This window comes from Numenius arquata, chromosome 1 (genome assembly GCF_964106895.1).
Source record: "Numenius arquata chromosome 1, bNumArq3.hap1.1, whole genome shotgun sequence".
In the NCBI taxonomy this organism is placed as follows: Eukaryota; Metazoa; Chordata; class Aves; order Charadriiformes; family Scolopacidae; genus Numenius; species Numenius arquata.
The window spans coordinates 111573050-111597202 of record NC_133576.1 but is presented as its reverse complement, the minus strand read 5'-3'; the positions used below and the strand labels follow the sequence as shown (position 1 = coordinate 111597202).

Below are 24153 nucleotides of genomic sequence, written 5' to 3'. Positions count from 1 at the left end.
ACTTCTCTGCTCTTTTACGTCATTTGCAGTTTGGTTTGAGTGCCTGGCATGGGCCCTGCACTAATGCCAGGCTAGTCTGATAGTCCCCTCTAGGAAGGAACAGAGGTCTATCTGCTGACAGATGCCTGTCAACTGATGGAAGAGGTTTACCCCTTTGGGAAAAAAAGCTTTTTTATTTTAAATCAATACTAAGGCTCAGCACTACAACAACAGCAACAATAAAACTGCTGATAGTAGTAATATAATGCTAACATTGATAATAGTAACAAAGAACTTTACTGAGAACATACTGAAGATCTTTAAATCCTGGAATACTAGTTTTACTTAGCACAGTGAGACGGGATTTTTAAAGAAGAAATAACAAACTAGGTAGAAGGGACAATCCCTCCATTCTTTCCATTCCATGTAGCAAAGGGGAAGAACTGGAGATTTTTTTTTTCTGCAGAAAATTTGACATTTTACACTGAGGATGAAAAGTTGAAATCTCAAAAATTTTTGTAAATTGAAACTAAAACAACCCAAACCACAAAATATGGATTAACACAAGCAAAATACCTTATTCCTCCTTGGTGCTTTTTGTCTATACTTAAAATCAGACTGAAAAAAAAAAGGCATTAAAAATAAAAGAAAATTTTAAAATATGTGCTTAGGTGTTTAAATGCATTATTCTGACTTTCTAAACATTTTTTCCTGATTTTTAAACAAAAAATGATGAAAATGGCGGTTCTCTGACAGACAGTGCATGTTCACGAATCCAGAATTTTTGATAAAAAGACAGTTTTGGGGAAATTCCTGCTTAATTCTAAGTTGTATTTGCCCTCCTCTAAAAGCCTGAGGAACTCTAATACCTGGCTTTTTTACTGTATGGGTCCCAAAACACATCACCATGGGAGTCAACATCATTATCCTCATTTACCATAGTGGAAGACTGAGGGACTTGCTCCAGGACAAGCAGCAGACCAGGCATGGAGCTGAAATGAGAACTTTCCCCTGCTATCCCAGCTTGGCACTCTTTGGTCTTGTGACCAAAAAATGGGACTCTGAACTGATAGTTTATCTTTAGCCCTGAGATGGGATCAATACGCCTGATTTTGGAAGAGATAGTGACAGTAAAACCCTGCTTTGAGGAGCAGGAGAAAGACCAGCACTTCTCCAGAGGGAATTGTGAGTTGTTCTGTTGAGCGACTGAGGCAATGTGGGGAGGTCCAAAGAGAGTGGGACCAGGCACATCCCTCTTCATTTCCCCCTAGCAAAACAGATTTATCTACATTTATAAAGAACATGAAGCTGAGAGAATGCTACCTAAATTTTAACTAGGGAGCAAATGGAAAATTTAGATAAAAGTCTTTCAAGGAAAAATAATGAGCAAAATTACAGTAGAAACAGTTGCTATATGGATAAGGGAAAATATTTGACAAGGAAAACATCTCTGAGAAGAAAGGACAAGGGCAGAGCTATTATAGCCTCTGAGGCCTTTTCCCTCAGACTTCTTATTTTATAACATATTTCTAAAACACAACACCCACAACTGTTTTTCTTCATCTATCAAAGCATAAAATTGCCAGTCCTTTGACCTAACTTAAATGAAGGAAGTAGCAATGTTAGGTTTAATTAAAAACAGCAAATATTTGTACAGCTGTCCCTGGTTTCACAGCACAGAAATAGGTTTAGCATCAAATCTTACAGTTTTAAATCCTCTGGGAACCATATACAAAAACATATAGGATCCTTCTGGCTGACTTGCCAAAGCCAGAAATGCCTTTTTTTGGAGTTATTTCAGGTGGGGCTCATTCAGCCTTCCCGTTTCCAACCCACTGTTTTCCTACTTGAGCTTTTTTTTTTCTTTTTCTTTTTTCCGTGCTCCAAACGCTGTACTGTGAGCTTGACAGGTTTGGATGCATTTGATGCATTTTGGGGTTGTGAATAATACTAATAGTAATAAAACTGAGGCTAGGCTGAGAAGTTTGGACTTATCAAGAGCCGCAGCTTTTTGGTGGAATGATGGCAAGACCCGGCTGGGCGCTTCCAGCGGTCTCTGCCTCTCGGTGTGGGTGTCACTGGGAGGCACCTGGCACAGGATGCAGGAGCATCAACTGGCTCCATGCCGAACATCCCTAAAACTGGGAGGGGTTTGGAATGAAAGGTTTTGCTCCTGGCCCTTTCTCGCCTTTTAAATTACACATCGAAAAAGGTTGTAAAATTCGCTTCAGCAGCGAGCTTTACGATGCAGCCCCCAGGGGGCTGACTCCATGCGCACCCCACCCCCTCGAACGGGCCAGCCTTGGCAAGCCCACTCCCAGCAGGGACCAGGGGAGGATTTACACTGCCTCGTGCAGAAGGCTTGGCAGCACCGAGCTCTGCACCCACCTGCCCGTCCCTCCCTGGACCCGCAGGTTTCAACCTGCTGAAGCCAGCCTGGGGGAGCTGGAGAGGCTGGTGGGGTGGGTGGCCACCCACCGCGGGGCCAGAGATAAGAGGGAAGAGGGAGGGAAGGGGCCAAACAGGGTTTAAAAAGCTTCCCTTCTCACTCCAGACTCCAAGTCTGGAGTGGGAAGGGAGGTGGGAAATCTGATGGCTGGTCCGGCCGCTCTGCTTGTGTCCATCAGGCACCAAGCAGGGGCTCTCCACACCCTCCGGGCTGCTGCAGCCCCCCATCCTCCCCGCAGCCCCCCACAGCCTTCCCACACTCAAACCTTCAGTGCCAGCAGGTCTGACCCAGCTTGGCAAAGCCCAGGAGAGGATACAGAGGTGTCCGAGCCTGGTGGGGCTCAGAAGCTGCAGGAAGAGAGAAAAGCCCTAAGGAAAAGGCCTAAGAAAGGAGAAGACAGGGGAGACCTATCTCCTCTCAACCCAGATGAGCCCAGGCTAGAGAGGCTGGCCCAGCCAGGGCTGGCGAGGCATGAGACGCTTCGAGAGATGGCTCTGCGCAGCAAGGTGTCCAGACTAGTAGAAGCGACTTCCCGGCTTGTACAAGTAGAACAGACTCTCCTGCTCCCTCTCCTACAGCAGCATCCTCTTTCTCTCCACCCAAAAGTAAGTAAGAAAGAAACAGGAGTACACCTATTTTGGGCTTTTGGCAGAAGGGCAGTGGAGTGCACCCATAATTGCACATGCTGGGTCTTGCCATGCAGACTGGAAGAGTTTCATTTACATTAATTTTCATTGAAGTAGTTTAAGCCTACAGCCTGCAAAACAGAAAGCTACTGACAGTTCAGTGTAGTTGCATCACAGGGATTCAGGGAATAAAAACACTTTTTGGCAGAATGAAATCTTACTGACATGCTGAGTTGCCTGGAAAGATTATTTAGAGCTTTTTCAGAAGCCAGTTTTATATGTCTAAATTTCTATAAATGCACACAAAGTCTTAAACTATAAAGTTATTCTCTGGTTCTAAAAGAGCCAAAAACCAACACAAGATGCAGAGATGACCAGTAACCTGCGAGTGAAACATGACCAAGCCGCAGAGCCTATGGCTGTTCCAGATTAACACACTATGTATCCAGTGTATGAGACCCAATGAGAATATATATCCGAAAAAGGCCTCAATTTTCTGATAAATATGATGGTCGTGCGTATTTCCTCAGGAAGAAGTTTAAGAAAAAGCCTAGGTATGGACTTGCAATTCATGGGTTTAGCTGTTGGAGTCCAATATGTCTCCTATGTCTTGTTCCAAGTCAGTTTACCTTGGCATTGCCCAAAAGATCTTTATCTTGTGATGAGCCTTGGGTGTAAGATGTAGAACAAGATGGGAGCTCTTATCCCATTTTTAGTACCAAAAGCGCATGCCACAGAAACCCTACTAGTAGTAGACACCAATTGCTGGGCTAAAGTGAGAATCTGCTCTTTTACTTATATGCCAACCTTCCCAGCACAGACCAGCACAACATGGGAAGCTGGGGGATACTGAAGTAGCAAAGATGTGACCACTTAAAGTCTCATCTAGTGGATAAATATTTGTGAACAAAATTTTGCTATGACTTCTGGTTCCTCAGTATCTTGGTGATGAATTTGAGGTATTGCAAGATACTGCTTTCACATGTGCTAGAACAGTGTACTGAGTCCAGCTGGCTTTGTGATCGTCCACAATTTGTTAAAAATCAAGTCCAAGTTGTCTCAAGTCAAGATAAAACTCACCCATAAACTGAGTCACCTAGAATCAGAAGTGACCTTTGAGCATTTGGGTCCAAATATTTTCACTCTCCAGGGATATCCATCTAAGAGTCCACTAGGAATAAATGCACCCAGAGGTGCAAGGGGTGATACTGGAAGCTATGCATGACATAAAAAGAGTGTGTTAAAAATCAAATGAAAGTGTTAGACCTTATCCTTCAAAAATGAGAGTACAGTGACTGGTTGCACTTCCGCAATACCAGTTTTCCAGTAGGACTTCTTTGTTGCTCGTAATTTAAAATAAACAAGGCTAATGACATTGGTTTTTTGTACAAACAAATGCTAGCTTGATGAAATACAGCCACCTCAATGAAGGTTTTATTTTCCTCCTTTTCTTTTCCAGAACTACTTTAATATCTACTTGTATGAGGGCTTGTGCTTAGATACCACTGGGAATACAGTTCACTTTGGATTCTGATTTTCCTATTCTACTTGAAGCTAACTTAGGTCCTTTTTTCACTGAAAAACCCATTATCATGGCCCATTGAGCTCTGGGACTTTCCCCCCTTCCCTGCTACAATGAGGTTACATAAATTCTGCTCTACGTTTCCTCAGACCCTTCGTCACGGATAACCAAGCCCTTTAATTGTGAGTAGTTTCACTGCTGCAGATTTGATTTTGAAGTAAATTAGATTCCAAGGGATCCATTTATATTATAACTTGTTCATAAATTCAGATGAACAAGCCCTTAAAAATAAGTTCTAAGCCAACGAGTTGGCCAAAGTCCCTTCAAAATGGCAGCCCTTAGTAGCATGTTCTTCCACTCACTGTTTTTGAAGGAAAGCTCTGGGTTTATGTCTTAGAGACACTCACTCATTCTAGCAGTCAGTATTTGATACTTCTCATTTATTGCTATGGTTATGTCTCTTTCACTTCCTTCTTGTCAATCCTGACTTTCCCATTTTCCATTTGTTTTGGGGTTGTTGCTTGTTCTCCTTTTACTGGTTCATGGTATCAGTATTGGTTTATCAGATGAACTGGTTCAAAAAATCACTCTATAAAATGGTCCCAAAACAGATAGACATAAGCTTGAAGGAAAAACAGATTCGAAGAACAGGAAGGACAACACCAAAATAGCCCATCCTCTGTAGGTACTGGGAACAACTCTTTCTGCTGCGCCCCAGTGCCCATTAGACAGTGCTAGTCCCCAGCAACTAAAAGGTGGGTGTTAATTTCTGATGAAAAGTGACACCCTGGCAAGAATCTGGAGCAAATGCTTTGCTAGCAACAGCAAGCGCTTTGTTACTGGTTTTGCCTGCAGCACGGCTGCAAAGAGCCTGCTTGGCCAAAGGGTCTGTGTGAAGATGGGGATGGGTGAGGGGCTTCTTTCCTCCCCAGTCCCAGACCCAGGCGACCACATTGCCCCGCTGCCCGACGACCAGCTGTTTACCGGCATCGCACCCACAAGCAAACTCCTTGCCCCTTCTGCCTCCACAAAGACGCCCTGTAATAACGTCCGCTTTTTCTCTCTCCCCTAATTACACACTGCCAAGGTGAACAGAACAGCCCATTTTATTTTATTTTTTTTTTAACAGAGATTCTGTATTTTAAGCAACAACATGAGTGCATTTGAAAAGGAAAAATACAAGGTATAAAAGCTTTCCCGAAATAGCAGCGTGTGGCTTGCCCTGGCTGTGCTCAGGTGCAGCTATGCATTACTCCGGCTTTTTGATAACATCCTGTCTCCTGCACCGAAGTTACCGAGGGGTCGCGAAGACGGTACTAAATCAGAAATGTGTAGCAGATTGGACTGGGCCAATCTCGACGGCAGCCAGCAGGGAATGGAATATAAATCACGCTAAGAAGTTAAAATAGCCATCCCATTTGCAAAACAGTCATGGTATTTTCTTTAAGGGGGAAAAGAAAATAGTGTCCTTAAAAGGTGCCAGACTGGCAGGGCGGGATAATAAAAAAACTTCTGACTGTGCAAGTTTCTCCTGCCCCTGTGCTACAGTGCCGCTGCCCTGCCTGGTGCAGAGGAAGAAGGTGGAGGAGGCAGGTTCGGCGCTCCTCACCAAAAGGAGCAGCATCAGCAGACCTGCACATCCACCTGTGGTCCCCTTGCTCTGGATCTCCCTTTGGGGTGAATCATAGAATCATAGAATGGTTAGAGTTGGAAGGGACCTCTAAGATCATCGAGTTCCAACCCCCCTCCCATGGGCAGGGACACCTCCCACTAGAGCAGGCTGCTCAAAGCCCCATCCAGCCTGGCCTTACACACTTCCAGGGATGGGGCATCCACAACTTCCCTGGGCAACCTGTTCCAGTGCTTCACCACCCTCACAGTAAAGAATTTCCTCCTAATATCTAATCTAAATCTCCCCTCTTCCAATTTAAAACCATTACCCCTTGTCCTGTCACTACATCTCCTGACAAAGAGTCCCTCTCCGGCTCTCCTGTAGGCTCCCTTCAGATATTGGAAGGCTGCTATGAGGTCTCCCTGGAGCCTTCTCTTCTCCAGGCTGAATAACCCCAGCTCTCTCAGCCTGTCTTCATAGGGGAGGTGCTCCATCCCTCTGATCATCTTCGTGGCCCTCCGCTGGACCTGTTCCAACAGGTCCATGTCTTTCCTGTGTTGAGGACTCCAAAGCTGGACACAGTATTCCAGGTGGGGTCTCACAAGCGCAGAGTAGAGGGGCAGAATCACTTCCTGCGACCTGCTGGCCACACTTCTCTTGATGCAGCCCAGGATCCGGTTGGCTTTCTGGGCTGCCAGCACACACTGCTGGCTCATGTTGAGCTTCTCATCCCTGAACACTCCCAAGTCCTTCTCCTCAGGGCTGCTCTCCAGCCATTCTCCGCCCAACCTGTATTTGTGCCTGGGATTGCCACGTCCCAGGTGCAGGACCCTGCACTTGGCCTGGTTGAACTTCATGCAATTTGCACAAGCCCATCTCTCAAGCCTGTCCAGGTCCCTCTGGATGGCATCCCTTCCCTCCAGCGTGTCGACCGCACCACCGAGCTTGGTGTCTTCAGCAAACTTGCTGAGGGTGCACTCTATCCCACTGTCCATGTTTCGGACAAAGATGTTGAACAGCACTGGTCCCAGTACCGACCCCTGAGGAACTCCACTTGTCACTGGCCGCCAATTGGACACTGAACCATTGACCACAACCCTTTGAGTGCGGCCATTCAGAGGGCTGTGGTCAATGGTTCAATGTCCAATTGGCGGCCAGTGACGAGTGGAGTTCACTGGAGACTGAAACAGTGCAGTTGCTGTGAAATCAGCCCAGTGACGCTTAATTTGTACCAAGAGCGAATCACAGCAAGCGATGGCACGAAGGCAGCCCTGCCAGGCTCCCTGCAGGCAGGCAGAGGGACGGTGCATCGCTTCTGCCCACAGCGGTGCCAGCCACAGGCTTTGTTTTCCTGCTGTATTGAGACCCATCCCTGGGGAACAAAACAGAAACCACAAGTTCACCGCAGGCCAAACAACAGCACAGCATTGGGGCATCGCTGACTTTGGCCACAGGTGAACCAAAGACCTGGAGGCGTCCTGCTCCTCAGGAGAAGAGCAGCGAGGGCTGGTGCAGCCAGGCATCTCTGCCGGTTGCTCAGCACAGCATAAACCCAGTGCTCTTCACCCAGAGGATTTGCACATTTTGGGGGAGGAATATGGAACAGGTGGCTGCTGCTAGATGACATTCCTAATGGTAGTTAATAAGCTTGTTTTCTGGTTGCTGATTTCCAGATACAAATCGGAGATCAGTTCTCAGTACCAAAGTGACTCGTTCTTCCTTATGCAAGAGATGTGGAGACTGATTCATAAATAATGGCTTAGGGGTGACAGAAACGAGATGAATTGCTTTCATTAGAATTCGCATAAAACAGCAGCAGAGTCCCTGCTTGCCACCACAGATTGAACAAATGTGCCAGCGTGCACGTTTTTCATTTTGCAGCCACTGATATTATGAAGTTGTTCCTGGACATAATAACTTTGAATGTACATTTTTTAAAGTAATTAATATGAAGAGCGATCCTGGAAAAAATTGCCTCACCCTCCATAAAGTTATTTGCAAGCTGTAGGCATCCATACTCATTTGTGTGGATGTTTTTTTAAATACTGACAAATGGACAATTTGAAGTTCTTCAAGTGAGGAATTGCCTCCAAGATCTTTCTGGAAGCTCAGAGGAAATATGTTTAGGCGGTTCCATTTTATTAATATGATAGTGCTGCACTCCACATGCATCTGCACCTGCTGTGTTAGAAAGAGGCTTTGCAGCAGCAAACCACAGAATGAACTATACTAGGGGCTTGGGGGATTATTTTTTTTCCACAGGAATAGTAACTTTGTAAGAAATTATTAACAACTCCACCATTCTCAGTGGTATATGTCTTAGGAGATATCTTCCAAGAGCAACTGTTTTAGGAAACAGCAGGTGAGAGATGGATACAGACTTGAGGTGGGGCTTATCTGCCCCACAGAGGTTTCCCAAAGACTGAGCTGCTCACGCTGCATTCCATTTAGGGTCATCAGAGAGAAAGAGGCACTCCAGATTCAGTTCATCCTATAAGAGCCATCTAGGACGGGTCAAATAAACTCTTTCTATTCCTCCCCACTGACCACATGCAGAGCCTCTGGGAAAAAAAGCTCTGGCTTAGGCTTTCGTGTGCCCAAGGAATGCCACAGGAATCACTTTCTAAAATGACTATTTTATTCCTCCAGAAGTTGAGCTATCCTGAGAATTTATACTGGAAAAATATAAAATAGGTCAGTAGGGGTGGAGGCACTGAATTACCAGGAGTAGACGTTAGGAGCTCTGGCACTCCAGCCCCGACTCTCAGGTTTTGGCCCGCCGATCAGAGAGAGCATCCAGCACCTGGACCAGGGCACCACCACTGCCACTCTGCCTTCAGTGGAAATTTTGTCTACCAGGGCACATGGAGATTAAGAAAAAATGTTGAGGGTTGGCAGCAGGCCGGGGTCTAAAATTTGAGCATGCTGAAGAAAAAGGCAGCTGTCTGTAACAGCTGGCTGTAGGAATCTGTTTGATGGGTCAGGCTGGCATCTCTGCGTAAAATAAAAGATGGAAGAAAGCAGTTTGTATCTTCTCTAAGGAAGCCTTTATAAAAGTGGCCTCTCCATAAATGCAAAGCAACTTGGTGAATAGTATCAATTTTATGTTAAGGTTCAAAAATAAAAGCTGGGCCATCAGAAACATCCTGAAACTTCAGACTACCACTGAGTGACAACTGCATGAAACAGACCCAGAGCAGTGGAAAATTTTAAGCCATAAATTAGAGAGCCTTGAAACTAGTAGGCCATACTTTTTATTCTGGGGGAGGTTCTTTATTAACTCATCTGTCTAAACATATGGATCTTGAGAAATGAAAGCTGCAGGGAGGGTCTGCTCCTGTCCTGCAACTGAAAACACTTAAAATCAAATCTCTGCAAATATTCCTGTTACCTTCTCTTAAATGGCCAAGTACCACAGGAGTTGTTGCTCTCTATCAGTTCAGCTCACAAGGGCCCTATTTGCTGAAGTTAAAATGGAAAGAATTTTTAGTCTGAAACTTTTTCTTTTCCTTCAGTAAGTAACTGCCCACTTTTACTGAAAGGAGAGAGATAAGTCAAGTTTTTATTCTCTGTCATGTATCCTAAAGCTCCCATGTGTTGGACACCTGCAAAAGCTAGCAAAGCTAGCTTGTTTACTTAGCGCAATTTATTTGACCTTTTAATATATTTGAGTAAGGATTTTATACCTAAGGCAACTTGCAGAACAGATTTGAAAGGTGACCTTCAAAGGAAACATCAAAATCTTTCTGAAAAAGGAAACTTTGGAAATATATGTGAAAAGGGCTGCTTTTCAGCTAACCTCCTGACTCAGGGCTCCCTGGCTTTTCGGCACAGGGGCGTACCAGAGCAATGAGTTCACCTTTCCCACAGCAGACCCACAACCACTATCGTACAATCCCTAAGGGCCCAAGAATGGTGTTGGGTGGTTAGTTTCGGTATTTCCATAACAAACGCCTTCTGTTTGCTGGCTGGGGCAGTCATTCAGCACCATTTTGATGTTAACCCACATTTTAATCCTTCAACTGTAAATCCTTTTTGCTGTTACCATTATGAAGCTGGGATTGTCTAGGCGAAATGGAGTTTCTAAAACTGGTTTCTTTGTTGTTTTTAATAACAAAGGTAAAACCCACAATAAGTCTGAACCTTCATGCTTTTAAGAATAACATTAAAACTCAATTTCCTCTCAGCTAAGAGCACAGGCTGCTACTAACTGAAAGAGTAAATACATTAAGTGAAGGAGGTAAGAGGTGCCAAAATCTGGTGTGTACCACATGTGACAGGAGAAGGTTGCCCCTTCCCCTACAGTTTGTCCTGGAGCATTCATTGCACATGGGACCTCGTTCCTAGATATCAGGAAAAAATTCCTTAGTGTGAGGGTGGTGAAGCACTGGAACAGGTTGCCCAGAGAAGCTGTGGGTGCCCCATCCCTGGAAGTGTTCAAGGCCAGACTGGATGGGGCTTTGAGCAACCTACTCTAGTGGGAGGTGTCCCTGCCCATGGCAGGGGGGTTGGAACTCGATGACCTTTAAGGTCCCTTCCAACCCGAATCATTCTATGATTCTTTCTATGAAGGCATAGGCTGTGACTGAGACGACATTTGCACTTAAAGTTTAGGCTGACAGAGGCCGATCCTGCTGCCAGAAGATGTCTTGTCCTCTTCCCCTCCAAATGCTCATTCTCAGCACTGAGATGCTCCTCCCTTTGTGCTGATGGCCCTTTCCTGGAGCAAACCAGGGTGGGGAACCATTGCAAGTCAAAGCTCTGCTTCTACCATCTGCTCCTACCCCTCTTTTAGGGAGGGGAAGGAGCAGAAGGGGTTAGAGAGGAATGTTTTCTTTTAGTAGTTGCGTAAATGGGCATAGTAGATGTGCACCCCCTTACAATGCTCACAATCCTATGCTGGCCCAGCTCAACAGCAGGCAGAAGGTTGCCCGTGCCATAGGCAAGGTCCTACAGCCAGCAGCGCTACGTGTCCTTAGGGGAAAACTGGCTCCAGTGAGCTATTTTCCAAACACAGCAGGCAGGGGTTTCTGTAAGCTGCAACATATGATCTTGGTTTGCCTGAATTAAGGAATGCATTTGCTCCACGCAGAGCATTTCCCTAGCACGGGCAGGTGTTAGAGCAGCACTTCTCATGCTGCTGGCCATGCCACACCTGAGGGACTGGGAAGTCTTCATAATTTGTTATGGGGTGCAACCGGCAGAGCTGTCGAGGTCACCTGCCTCACTGCTGATCCCAGTCGCATCACAGATAAGAGACACTGTATGGAAGTGATGCTTCAGCGAAGGTTGCTGTCACAAAGTCCCCTTGGGGGCCATTGGGAACTCTCCAGAGACACTTGGATATAACGTTTCCCTGAGGTCCTACCCTTGTCTGTCAGGGTAGGGGGTGTTGAATTGCTTGAGGACAGCTACAAAAGGTCTGTCTGGTAGAAACACAATTAAGAAAATAATTAATTGCTGATGCCTGGGGAAGAAAGTGCTCCCTAAAAGTGAGTAGATGAAACTGTTACCAAAGGCTTCCTGCCAAGACAGCTTGCAGCAGTATTTAGTAGTTATACTACATGTATCTCAAAACTGAAGGTGTTTCACAGTAAATTAGAGATGAGCATTCATGATTAGGAAGTTTCTGCTTAGAAAATCATGCCCAGAAAACTCCAGGAGCATTATTTTTCACTCACTTCTTTTTGCTTTTGCTTTTAGGATAGCATTGAGTTTAGAAACATTTGTAGTCATATGGCTTTACAAAGAGAGGGACAACAATTTGAGAGAGACTTACATGAAGCCCACCAGTGCTTGAAGACCATCATAGAGAAACTCATATGTTCATTGGCAGTTTCCCCCTCAGATTCTTGTATCCCAGTCCGATCTGCTCTGAGACAAATCCTGCGAGATCTCCTGGCAATGTGAAACTGCAGGCTGCTTGGCCAAGGAACGAGCAAGGCCCATGAGCTGTAATGATCCTATAAAAATAAGAGATAACTTGAAAGATGAATCCTGGAGATTTTACTGTAGCAAGAGTTCCTGCTGACTTTACATCAGTGAAGACTTCCCAATGGAGATGCTGCTCCTGCAAAGTACTGAATAGCCTTCTCATATCAAACTTGTACCAAAGTCATGTTAATGAGGGCTGGGAACATCTCCAGAAGTTTCTCTGGAGGAACAGAAATTCATTCTTAAATAATAAGGTCTCAAAATGAATACAGAAAGGTGGAGGGTGAGAAGACAGCTATCAGAAATCTCTCTATTTTCATCACAGCTCAGGAAAACGTGTTTTCAAGTAATTCTTTATGGCATGGACACTTGAGAGAGGCAGAGAAAATATAGTGCTTAACTATGGACTCTTTCATGAGAAGGTATACAGCCTGATTACACTGCAAATAAAGACAGCCTGCTAAATCTTTACTGCATTTTACCATAATAAGCCAACAAACCACTGGAAAGGTGAAGGTGCAGTATCTTCTGTTGAGAAAAGAAAAGAAATAAAAGAAAAATATGTGGGGCCAGTGGGATCAATCACTTTAAAGCAATAAAAGGTCTTGGTAGATGATCCAGTGGAGGTGAATGGAAAGCAAAGCAAAAGAGGCATTAACACAGTGAAGCAAAAGTATTTATAAACTGAGGTGAAACATTTGTGAAGATTGCTTTGCAGAGCTTTCTCAGCCCCTGTGACTGAGCAGCAGACAGCATAAAACTCCACTCTCCTACTGCCAAATCAGGAGGGTTTATGAAGTCACTTACTTCTGTCAAACAGCTGCAGCTGTAATGTTGAGAAGAGGCATTCCACCCCTCTTTTTGCAATAAGATTTAATGTCTGTGTGATTGCTCAGAAGAAATAACGGCTTGTAAAACTTTTTTTTTTTTTTTTTCAAAGGAATAAATTAAGCGCCTTTTAACTGTGATTTGGGTAGTAGGTGAGGGAATCTTGTGGACTATGAGATAGAAAAGTATCTCTTTCCATTGGCTGGAGTAGTGAATTTCCACATGTGATTTTTTTTCTTTTTTTTTTTTTTTTTAATGTGTGATCATGAACATCATCAGCTGAATACTTTCCGAGTGTGGTTCCATACTCTGATTGATTTGCCATATTTTATGTTCACACTTTAAATGTTACACTGGTGTCATTCTCACAGCTATAATTAAGGTTACCTCAAAACACTTATTCACTGGTTCCCAGTGTGAATGCGGACAACTGAACTGGACTGAAATTTTGCATGGGATGTTTCAGCTTAGAATTCATTTAGAAATGGGAAGAAAAAACATGAAGCCAGCACCAGATATCTCCTTTTTTTTTTTTTTTTTCTTTTAAGTGTGTCTCTCTCCCTCACGGGAAGAGGGAAAAGGGCTCCATTGGGAGCCAAACATGGTGGTGTTTGCCGAAATGTTGTGATCTCCAGGGCAACACTGAACATAACGGCAGGCAGCAAACAAACAGAAGGGATGCACACAAAGGTGTTATGCCCAACCCTACACACATTAGTCAGTGTGTATTTACTGTCATTGGCACCACCCTTCGTAGAGGAGGGACAGGGGCCTGAATAACTCCTGGGAAATGAGTCTTTTGGCTATTTTTCTAATGTTACTTTGAGGGTGGCAGAGCACTAGAATAGGCTGCCCAGAGAGGTGGTGGAGTCTCCTCCTCTGGAGATATTCAAAACACACCTGGTTGAGTTCCTGCCCAACCTGCTCTAGGTGAACCTGCTTTGGCAGGGGAGTTGGACTACGTGATCTCCGAAGGTCCTTTCCAACCCCCTACCATTCTGGGATTCTGTGTGATTCTCTTATCCCCTCAGAGCAGGGGTACATGGGTGGCAAAGAGGCCAGGGGAGGAAACCTGGGTGAAGGCAGCTACAGCCCTGAGGTCCCCCTGCTTTGCAGAGCGCAAAGTGGTGCCATCCCCCCCACTTCAGTATGACAGCCAACCACTGGAGCCCAGACCCGTCTTGTCCTGACTGTGAGGGGCTGTTTCTTTATTTCCCACCATTTAGGCAGGTCACTTTCTACAATTGTTTCTATTAGTTCACTCAATCTGCTCTCACACCCAAGCACCCTATTCCAGGGTCTGTGTTCCAATTCCTGCAGCAGAGTGTTAGCCCCGAGCACAAATATTTTATCTCCAGTTTCATTAAAAAGTCATTTAAAAGAAAAGGACTCTCTATACCCCTCACTTGGATCCAGCTCAGCGCACTGAAATCCTGGTCTGAAGATCAATAGCAAGATCCCGCTGACTTCATCAGGGCCAGAATCTGAGCTATGCTCTCCAGGTCAAAGCTCACATCATCAGCCTTGTTAACGGGTTTGGCGTCAGGAAGGCTCTGAAAAAAAGAAAACCCCAAACAGGCTGATTTCAATTCTCTTTGCCCAGTCACATGCATGTGCACACGAAATTCATGACCAAGTACAGAGGAACGAAAGCATTTGGCAGGTAATCTTCTATTCAAGCTTCTAAGAAACTAGCAATGCTGCAGATTAAAAGTACATTACATCTAAAAAAAATACTCCGGCCACAGCTCCAACCAAATTGGACAGGTTCCCTTCTGGATGGCTCTAGGCCTGCAGAGATCCCTAACAGGTAAGAAACACAAGACTCAGAGACTTAGGGGAAATCTAGGCCTTCTGAATATGGTTTTTTACAAGAATCAATGTTTATGCTGAAAATTTCCAGAATTCTTTCTTTCCCAAACATTTCCACTTAAAATGAATATTTTAGTTCAAGGTCATTTAAAAAGAAAACACTCTTAAATTCTTTGAAATTCTGGCTAGAAATTTAAGAATCCCTGGGGAAACTTCATCTTGTATCGGACTATACAGCACAGGTTTTCAGTTCCTCTCCTTGTCCTCGAGATGACAGTGCAACGGAATGGGAGGGCAATGGGTTCTCAGGCCCTGAGTCTGCAAACACTTTGAGTATGGTTTCATGACTCAGAGTGCTCACGTTACGGTGGTTTAATAAGTTACCACCCATCAGCTGAGCTGTGGCAACTGTCTGTGCACATACAATTAGCTCAGCCTGATTGCAAAATGTGCAACTCACCCCCTTTCAGGAGATCGGTGCAGCCACACATTGATATCAAGTTACCCCCGCGGCATATTTGAGGCTCAAGGCCCCGTTTCATCATACCTTGATCAAGATGAAGAGTGGTAGAAGATATGAGCATCCGACATGCCCCTGGGGTGGAGGTACACAGCTCACCCGGCCTGGTGCCTCAGCAGGCTGGTGGACCCCCACCGTGGAGAGCAGCCCTCAAAACCAGGGCTCAGCCCTCAAGCCGGGGTGCGAGCTGCTCTCTTCAGTGTGTTGTGTTTGCTACGCAGTAGACAAAAACCAGAGCATCAGAGACGATAGCCTGAAATGTGCTTTCCTGCCTCCAACACGAGAAGCAGGGACGGTGCAAGGGAACCTGCTGCCCAGAAGTAGCTGCCCTTGCTCAGTGGTGGCTATGTCACCAGCTTGTGCGTCACGTACACTGCTGCCACACTTAAAAAAGCTCACTTTTTTTTAAATGCTAAAATACTCCACTTTGGGTTCAGATGGAGAACAAACACTGTTTGCACCTCTGTGATTTCATGTGCCCACCCCAACATCCTGCTCCGGAGCATCTGTGTTTCAGAGCTCTCCGTATGTGTCTTGTCTTTTCTGTTGTGCTTTCCAAATAACACCACCCAATTTAGCACAACTGCTGTGCATATGGTCTCCACAAAATCAGCCTGTTCATCTGGGTTATGTATTTACATCTCCTGCTACCAGGCATTTGATGAAACAGCTTCCTCCTCCTTACCCATCCTTTTGGGCTTTGATGACTCAAATCCTTACTCACATGAGCAGCCCTTGCTTGAACACGTACGCTGTTTTTTCAACTGGATCTTTCTGCAGAAGCTCCTAAAGGATCGGGATGTTTCCCACCAGCATGGTGGGTTTCAAGCACAAGATACACTTGCTATGTCAGGAAGTGAGTGAATAAGAAGCTGAACCCTGAGCACGAATGTATCAACAATTCTACCTGATAAAAGAATTTTCCTATTACACTCAACACATGAAGCTCAGGTTAATAAATACGACAAAGTAGTCCAGGAAAACAGAAAATGTATGTAGTAATGTGATAAAAATGTAGACACACACCCCCCTTTTTATTGCATGTGTAGAACTACCTGGATTTCATTTCCAAAGTCTAAATATTAATGAAATTTCAAGACCAAAAAAATAAATTAGGAAAAACCTTAATGATTTTTCAGTAAATATTTTTTTTCCTAAATAGATCTCATGCTAACTTCCCTGCATTTTATTTCAGCTGCTTGAAATAGTTTGAGATTTAAATCAGAAAAGAAGTCTGGAACATTTTTTTCCAAAAGGTGTTATGACCAGTCCTATCATCTAGGTATCTAGGCATCATCCAAGGCCAATGGGATGAGGCTTAATAAGGCCAAGTGCCGGGTCCTGCATTTTGGTCACAACAACTCCAGGCAACGCTACAGGCTTGGGGCAGAGTGGCTGGAAAGCTGCTCAGCAGAAAAGGACCTGGGGGTGTTGGTGGACAGCCGGCTTAACATGAGCCAGCAGTGTGCCCAGGTGGCCAAGAAGGCCAACAGCATCCTGGCCTGTATCAGGAGTAGCGTGGCCAGCAGGAGTCGGGAAGTGATTGTGCCTCTGTACTTGGCACTGGTGAGGCCTCACCTCGAGTACTGTGTTCAGTTCTGGGCCCCTCACTACAGGAAGGACGTTGAGCTGCTGGAGCGTGTCCAGAGGAGAGCCACCAAGCTGGTGAGGGATCTAGAGAACAAGTCATATGAGGAGAGGCTGAGGGACCTGGGCATGTTTAGTTTGGAAAAGAGGAGGCTGAGGGGGGACCTCGTTGCCCTCTACAACTACCTGAAAGGAGGGTGTAGAGAGGTGGGTGTTGGCCTCTTCTCCCAAGGGAATAATGACAGGACCAGAGGAAATGGTCTGAAGTTGTGGCAAGGGAGGTTTCGATTAGATATTAGGAAGAATTACTTTACTGAGAGAGTGGTCAGGCACTGGAACAGCCTGCCCAGGGAGGTGGTGGAGTCGCCATCCCTGGAGGTATTTAAGAAACGTGTAGACATGGCACTTCAGGGTATGCTGTAGTGCCCGAGATTGCTGGTTTGCGTCTGTTTGTGGGTGGGTGTGGGGTGTGGTTGTGGGTGTTTGTTTGGTTTTGGTTTTGGTTTTGGTATTGGTTTTTTTGGTGGTTTTGGTGGGGGTTTTCTGTTGGTTTTTTTTTTTTTTTTGTTGGACTTGATGATCTCAAAGGTCCCTTCCAACCAAGAAGATTCTGTGATTCTGTGATTCTGTAACCTTTTTATATCCCTGTAATAAATTTAATCTGTCATTCACCTTTGAGCGGTGCACCTGCGCTCGTGAATCCCTATTCTGGGACTGCTTTAGCCTTCCAAATTGCTGACCAGCTTCAAACAAGCACAGCTGCTTGTTTGTCAAACATTAAAGCGTGTTTCCTTCACAGCCAACTCCAAATACTTGGTCCTAGATTGATGCCAGGCTAAATGTGTAATATCTGACCAACTACCACAGCTAGAAATCGAGTCCTTTTAACAAATTTAAGCCGAAATGTCCCATTGCTTAGATGTGACTGTGACTTTGAGCATATCCAGACAATTCAGAAGTTGCTGCTAAATTTGTGTTTAGTTACGTGCAAATTTGCATGTGCTACAAATATGCCATGCAGAGCATCCAAAGCTGCTCTAGGAAAACTAATTTTGTAATTGCACCCCACCACAATATGTTTTGGTTCCTCTCTTAGCTTTGTTTGTGGCCATTACAGAAGGATGGCAGTGGCATCAAGCAAGCAACAGAAAGAAGAGTTGTCAGAGTTACGTTTTCCTGCCAGTCCTTTGATTGGCTCCATTTTGCACAGGGGTAAGATGAAAATTTTTAATTCCATGATTACAAACTCTTTATCTGAAGGCTCCTGCTCCACTGCATGCACAGAACGGCCAGCGTTCACTGAGTGAGCAGCTATGTCATATTTAGTTCAGCACACGGCTTCGTATTTGCTGCCTGCCGCTCTGCGGCAGGGAGGGGGCGGGAAGAATTGCTTTTTTGTGGAGGAGGAGTTGTGGCACGCAGAGATGACAGCTGAGAGCTCTGCCACCCATTTGGTGGGCCCAGCCGGAGAGCACCTTGGCTGCCAGAGTGCTTGGTGCCCCCTGTGGTCCTTGTTGAGAACCCTGCTGTGTCCCCTGGGCTGATGTCTCCCCTGGGCTTGGCCACTGGTTGGGAACACACAACCCAGGAAGGGTCTGAGAAGCTACATGTGCACCAACCTGGGTTCAAACAAGATTACTTGGGCTTTTGTCAACTCTTCACTTTGCAGCCCAGCTCACAGCACTGTAACTTGGGTGTACATAACTCAATTTACAGAATCACAGAATGGTAGGGGTTGGAAGGGACCTTCAGAGATCATCTAGTCCAACCCCCCTGCCAAAGCAGGGTCACCTAGAGCAGGTTGCACAGGAACGCATCCAGGCGGGTTTTGAATATCTCCAGAGAAGGAGACTCCACCACCTCTCTGGGCAGCCTGTTCCAGTGCTCTGCCACTCTCAAAGTAAAGAAGTTCCTCCTCATGTTTAGATGGAATTTCCTGTGTTCCAGCCCTTATCCTGTCACTGGGCACCACTGAAAAGAATCTGGACCCATCCTCTTGACACTCTCCCTTTAGATATTTATAAGCATTGATGAGATCACGGAATCACGGAATTGTTGGAGTTGGAAGGGACCTCTAGAGATCATCTAGTCCAACTCCCCTGCCAAAGCAGGATTGCCTATAGCACGTTACTCAGGACTGCATCCAGGCGAGTCTTGAAAATCTCCAGAGAAGGGGACTCCACAACCTCCCTGGGCAGCCTGTTCCAGTGCTCTGTCACCCTCACCAGAAAGAAGTTCTTCCTCATATTTGAATGGAACTTCCTATGTTCCAGCTTGTGCCCATTGCCCCTCGTCCTGTCACTGGGAACCACTGAAAAGACTCCAGCTCCATCCTCCCTCAAACCGCCCTTTAGATACTTATAAGCATTAATAAGGTCTCCCCTCTCAGTCTTCTCTTCTCCAGGCTAAACAGACCCAGGCCTCTCAGTCTTTCCTCATAAAATCGGTGCTCCAGTCCCTTGATCATCATTGTAGCCTTCTGCTGTACCCTCTCCAGCAGTTCCCTGTCCTTCTTGAACTGAGGGGCTCAGAATTGGACACAGTACTCCAGATGTGGCCTCACCAGGCCAGAGTAGAGGGGGACAATAACCTCCCTTGAGCTACTGGCCACGTCCTTTTTAATGCACCCCAGGAGACCATTCGCCTTCTTGCCCACAAGGGCACATCGCTGCCTCATGGCCAACGCAATGGCCAACGCAACCTTGTTCCCCCTAGAAGAAAACCAGCAGGAACTTGTGATGGAATCCAGCCAGCCCTGGAGTCTTGCCGGTGTCCTTGGCACTGGGCCATGGAGCTGGGAGCAGCGTGGGGCCACGTCCCCTGGGGTGGCCGACAAGGGGTGTGGAGGAAACGCCAGCCACATTGGTGCATTTTTGGCTTTCTAAGCCAGACCGTGCTCTGGAGGGGCTTCACTGCGCCTCCTGGCCGGGGCTAGCGCAACCCCTCCTCGCCTTTATTCCATTTCGTGCCTTCAAACCGCCCCAGGGCGGGCGCGCAGGCTGCGCGGAGACTGCGCGGGGGGCGCCGTTCCGGCGGGTGGCACTGTCGAGTCGCCGACGGGGCTGCGCGGGGAGATGCGCGGGCGCGGAGCGGCAGGGGTTGCGCGGGGCTGCGAGGAGCTGCGAAGAGCTGCGCGGGTGGAAGGCGGCGGGAGGCTGCGCGGACGGAACGTGGGGCCCGGCCCGGCCGCCCCGCCGTGGGTGGCGGGAGGCGGCGGCAGGAATGAGAACCTTGGAGGGGGGTGATGAAAAGGTGGGAGGAATTAAAAGCGGAAAAAATGATGCTGAGAAGGGCTTGGCGTCGGGGGGGGTGGGGTGGGGGGGAGGGAGGGAGGAAGGAGATGGGGGCGGGATTCGGCCGCAGGGGCATGGAATAAGGTGGGGGAAGGAGAGGACGGAGGGAGGGAGGAGGCAGGGAAAGAAGGAGAGAAAGCAAGAAAAGAAAAATAAATAAAGGAAGAAACGTCTCTGTGCTCCCCTCCTCCCCCCCCCCCCCCCCCCCCAACTTTTTTGGAAAATCAAAATAATTGTCATCTATTGCTATATTTTTATTGCTATTAAATTTCCACCCCCTTCCACACTATCTACTGGGATTGGAAGTAGAGGAACTCAAATACTATGGGAAGACTATTTTCAAATGTAATATTTGCAAAACTCCCAAAGCACTGGAAATCTCAAGAAAGGGTTTTCTGAGGCTTTCAGCCCAATTTCTTAATTATGCCCCCTCTATAAATAGGATTTTTTTTTTTTTTTTACCACTATAGCTATGTCAAGAGACAGGTTTCTTTTTTTAATCATGTAGTTACTTTGATGACACCACAAGTAGAGCTCTGCCTTCACTAGTGGTATCATGTACCAGTATAGCATCTACCTCTCCTGACGAGGAAAAAAATTACACCAGCGAAGAAAAGCCTTACAACTGGTGCAAAACTGTAGGCTCGTCAGCAACACTATGACACTTTTACTGTCCCACGACATCCAACAGGTAAGTTTTGTCTTCAGAGTCACACTAATGGGCTCAACACTTATAAGCAGTATGAGAGAGAGCACAAAATGGAGTATCATCTGGTCTTGCTCATTTTAATGGCAGTTCTGGAAATACTGGAGGCTTTCTACATAAAATCAGGGGAAGGAAAGACACTTGGTGCTACAATGATAGTCTTTAACCCAAAGACTTTACTTGTCGGGTTTGGGTTTTTTTTCAGGAAATCACGTTTTCCAGCTTTTCTTCTATTTCTTTGCTAATTTCTTCTGTTTCTGGTCCCTTGGAAGGTTGTTAGCCTTGTGATGCCCAAGCCCTGGGTTTCGTTTGGCCCCTGCCCATTGCACACCAGCACAGTACTGCCAGGAGACACACAGCAATACCCATGTGCAGATGAAGGAAAGCTAGAATATCCCCCTTTCCAAAGGAGCCACTAATCATTTTTGTTTTTCCTTTTTAAATAACTGCTGGTGAGTCAGGCATGACATGGCTCCCGTAATCTTCACAGATAATTAAGCAATTCATACCTTGTGTCTGTGGGTAGACACTGCTGTCAAAACTTAGGCCCGTTCTGGAAGTGGCTGAAGTGCTTTCTTTGGGAAAAAAACCAACCCACCCTTCTTGCTTTCTCCCACCTTTGATTAAATAATCTTTAATATGAAGACTTCATAGCAGGGAAATTTGCTTGTGTGGGCCATTGCTTTTGAAGCTGATGTGACAGCTTGTTGCACGACTCTTCTCTGCACTCATTCTTCCCTTTCACTGGGAGGAATGCAAGAGATGAGCAGAGCAAGAAGCTTTTGGAGTTTGTTACCATAAGTTGACAAAATACAGCTTTGTCAGTTCTGATGTTAACACTGACAACCAGTGTGTCACACCTCAGCAGTGTGAAAGTGGCTACAGTGTCTGTAGCACAGGCTGATGTGTCCCAAAACTGAGACGTGTGGACTCCATACGAAGCCAGGCTCTTGCTGACACCTGTCCCACTGCAGCATCAATGTCAAAGTGAGCAGGGAGAAGTCTTGCTACCTGCACATGTTACTATTTACCTGTGTTAACAGGATATTCTGAGTAATACATGTGTTGTCTCCAGTTTCCTGAACTCTTTTTGCATGGACAGTGTTGTCCCAAAATACCTGCATCATCAAGGAGACTTGCAAGGACCTCAGGACATCTGGACTCTGAGACAGCAATAGGAAACTTATGTTAGAGGTGAAACAGGCTGCAGTGTCCAACCAGATATTTAAAGGAGATCCAGACTCTGCAACACAAAGACATAAATTAAACTGGGTAAAAAATAAGGTTAGGCTCATGGAATCCTCAGTTAGAGGTGAAAACCAGTCTGTGTCCTCCTCTTCCCTGCAGTGAAATAGGACGATTTCTTTCATAACTGCACAGTCCAAACCACTTCTTAGATTCATGGCTTATTTCCATTATTTTAGCAAAGGTGTGTCTCAGTCTGCACGTAATATTTGAAATTGGGGGGCACTTCTAGCACTTTCCATGTTGGCTAGTCCGTAACCACATAGAATAGTACTGTGGAAGAACAACTGCTCAGTCTTATGCAAAGGGAGGAAAAATTGAATACGGTTAACAAAATGCAGATACAACCCAAATATTTGGAGGATTTTTCCAATTGCTAGATGTTGCAGATGGTAGAAGAGTCCCTCCAGAAAATATTGGTTCACCCTTCATCCTGGCACACACCGAACTCATCTGAACAAAGCAACAGCAGACACTAGAATTAGTCAAGGAATCAAACAGGTTTTGATAGAAAATTTCGTAGACCATTTCTAGGTATTTCTCCCCCTTCTCCTCACCCCCCCACCCTTTTTTTTTTTATTTTAATGAGAAAAGCAGTTATGTTAAAAACATCATGGGGAGTAATTCTGAACTGGCAGAAAGATGGGATAGAGGATTGAACAGATTCTTTCCATCTCCACATTTTGTGATCTATGAACTCCCCTTTGGGAAACTTTTCTCATTTCAGGCCGAGTTTCACTGGCCCGGCATTGTCTCAAGAAGGTGGGATATTTAACCTGAGTGGCATTAACACTACCACTGCACTTTGGCTTTAAAAGTTAGTACGATGTTTCAGCACTATGAAAATTCATCACAGAGTAACTTTTCTCTGATTTGCTTTCTTCCTGGATGCCTCCCCATAATATTTTCTGCTGGTGCTTCACACTGCAAGCCAGAGATACTGCTATTAGCTGGACATGCTTGAGACACAACCTGCTCTGCAGCCAGCCTGATGTTTGCTGAACCAAGTCCTCTGTGACTTCCTTTTGCTTCCTGTCCCATTCCTCACAGGCAAAAAGTTCATATGAAAGATGCCATTGAACGACAGTGTCCAGTGCATTTTATAAGGAAAACCCCAATCTTTCTGGCCCCCAGTGGATGGGCCCCTTGCCAAAGACTGCTGAGTTACTTGGAAGCCCTGTGAAGTCCTGCAGTTCCGTGCTGCTACGAACACCAGATTAGTGCTTAGTGAGCGTGGCTGTGTCCTCAGCCAGTAATCCTGCTTGATGGGACTCACCGTAATGCAGGGTAACTGGGTGGCAAGCATCCAAGTCATTCTTTTTAATTAAAGAATCTGCAAAGAAGTTCATGTGGGATCTAATGACTCACCACACAATGTTTCTGCAGAGAGCAAACAGCGAACTAGGAGACAGCCTTCAAAGTGTGAAAGGTGTGGAGGAGGGGATTGATGTCCCTAAAAGCAGCCTGAGGCATTTGATCAGGCACCTGGGAATGAGGGGTGAGAATAGTTTGTAGGAATGACAGTCTGGGGACCTGTGGCTATGTCCCCAGTCCTACAAAAGGCTCAGGGAGGTCCCCAGCCATGGAGCGACTGGTTTTCCTCCAGGTTCACTCTCATGCAAGCCACTTCTGTCACAGACAGCACACAAGCGTTGCTTCGTCTGCGTTGGTTTCTCCAGGATGCTTGATTTTTCTCCAAGCAACTGCATTTATAGCCAAAAGTCCAGGACCCAGAACAATGTCTAATTTAGTTTACAGCTCAGGGGATGTAAGGAGGAAGTAATGTGGATATCAGTTCAGGAAAAAACAGCAACCTGGAAAAAGAGGCAGAAGAGGACATTCACCCATTCAGCTAGAACAGTTTGTCATCACATAGTGCTAAGGGGACAACATCAGCCTGAGACTCCAGTAGTCAACAGCTTTTCTTCTTATTCTTATTAAACCTTCCAAATTAGGGATGGTGCAAATTTAGGTAAATAACAGTGTGTAACATATAATTCGTCTTGGTGTAAATATGACTTCTGGAGCTAAGAAACAAGA

At 45.8% G+C, this 24153-nt stretch overlaps 1 protein-coding gene across 1 annotated transcript; it reads left to right on the top strand.

The window, feature by feature from the left end:
* The first annotated feature begins 2571 nt into the window (after positions 1 to 2571).
* DLEU7 (deleted in lymphocytic leukemia 7) lies at positions 2572 to 12098 on the top strand. The gene is made up of 2 exons (XM_074150019.1): positions 2572 to 3033; positions 11892 to 12098. The coding sequence occupies exons 1-2, from the start codon at positions 2572 to 2574 to the stop codon at positions 12096 to 12098; spliced, it is 669 nt and encodes a 222-aa protein (XP_074006120.1).
* The last annotated feature ends 12055 nt before the right edge of the window (positions 12099 to 24153 follow it).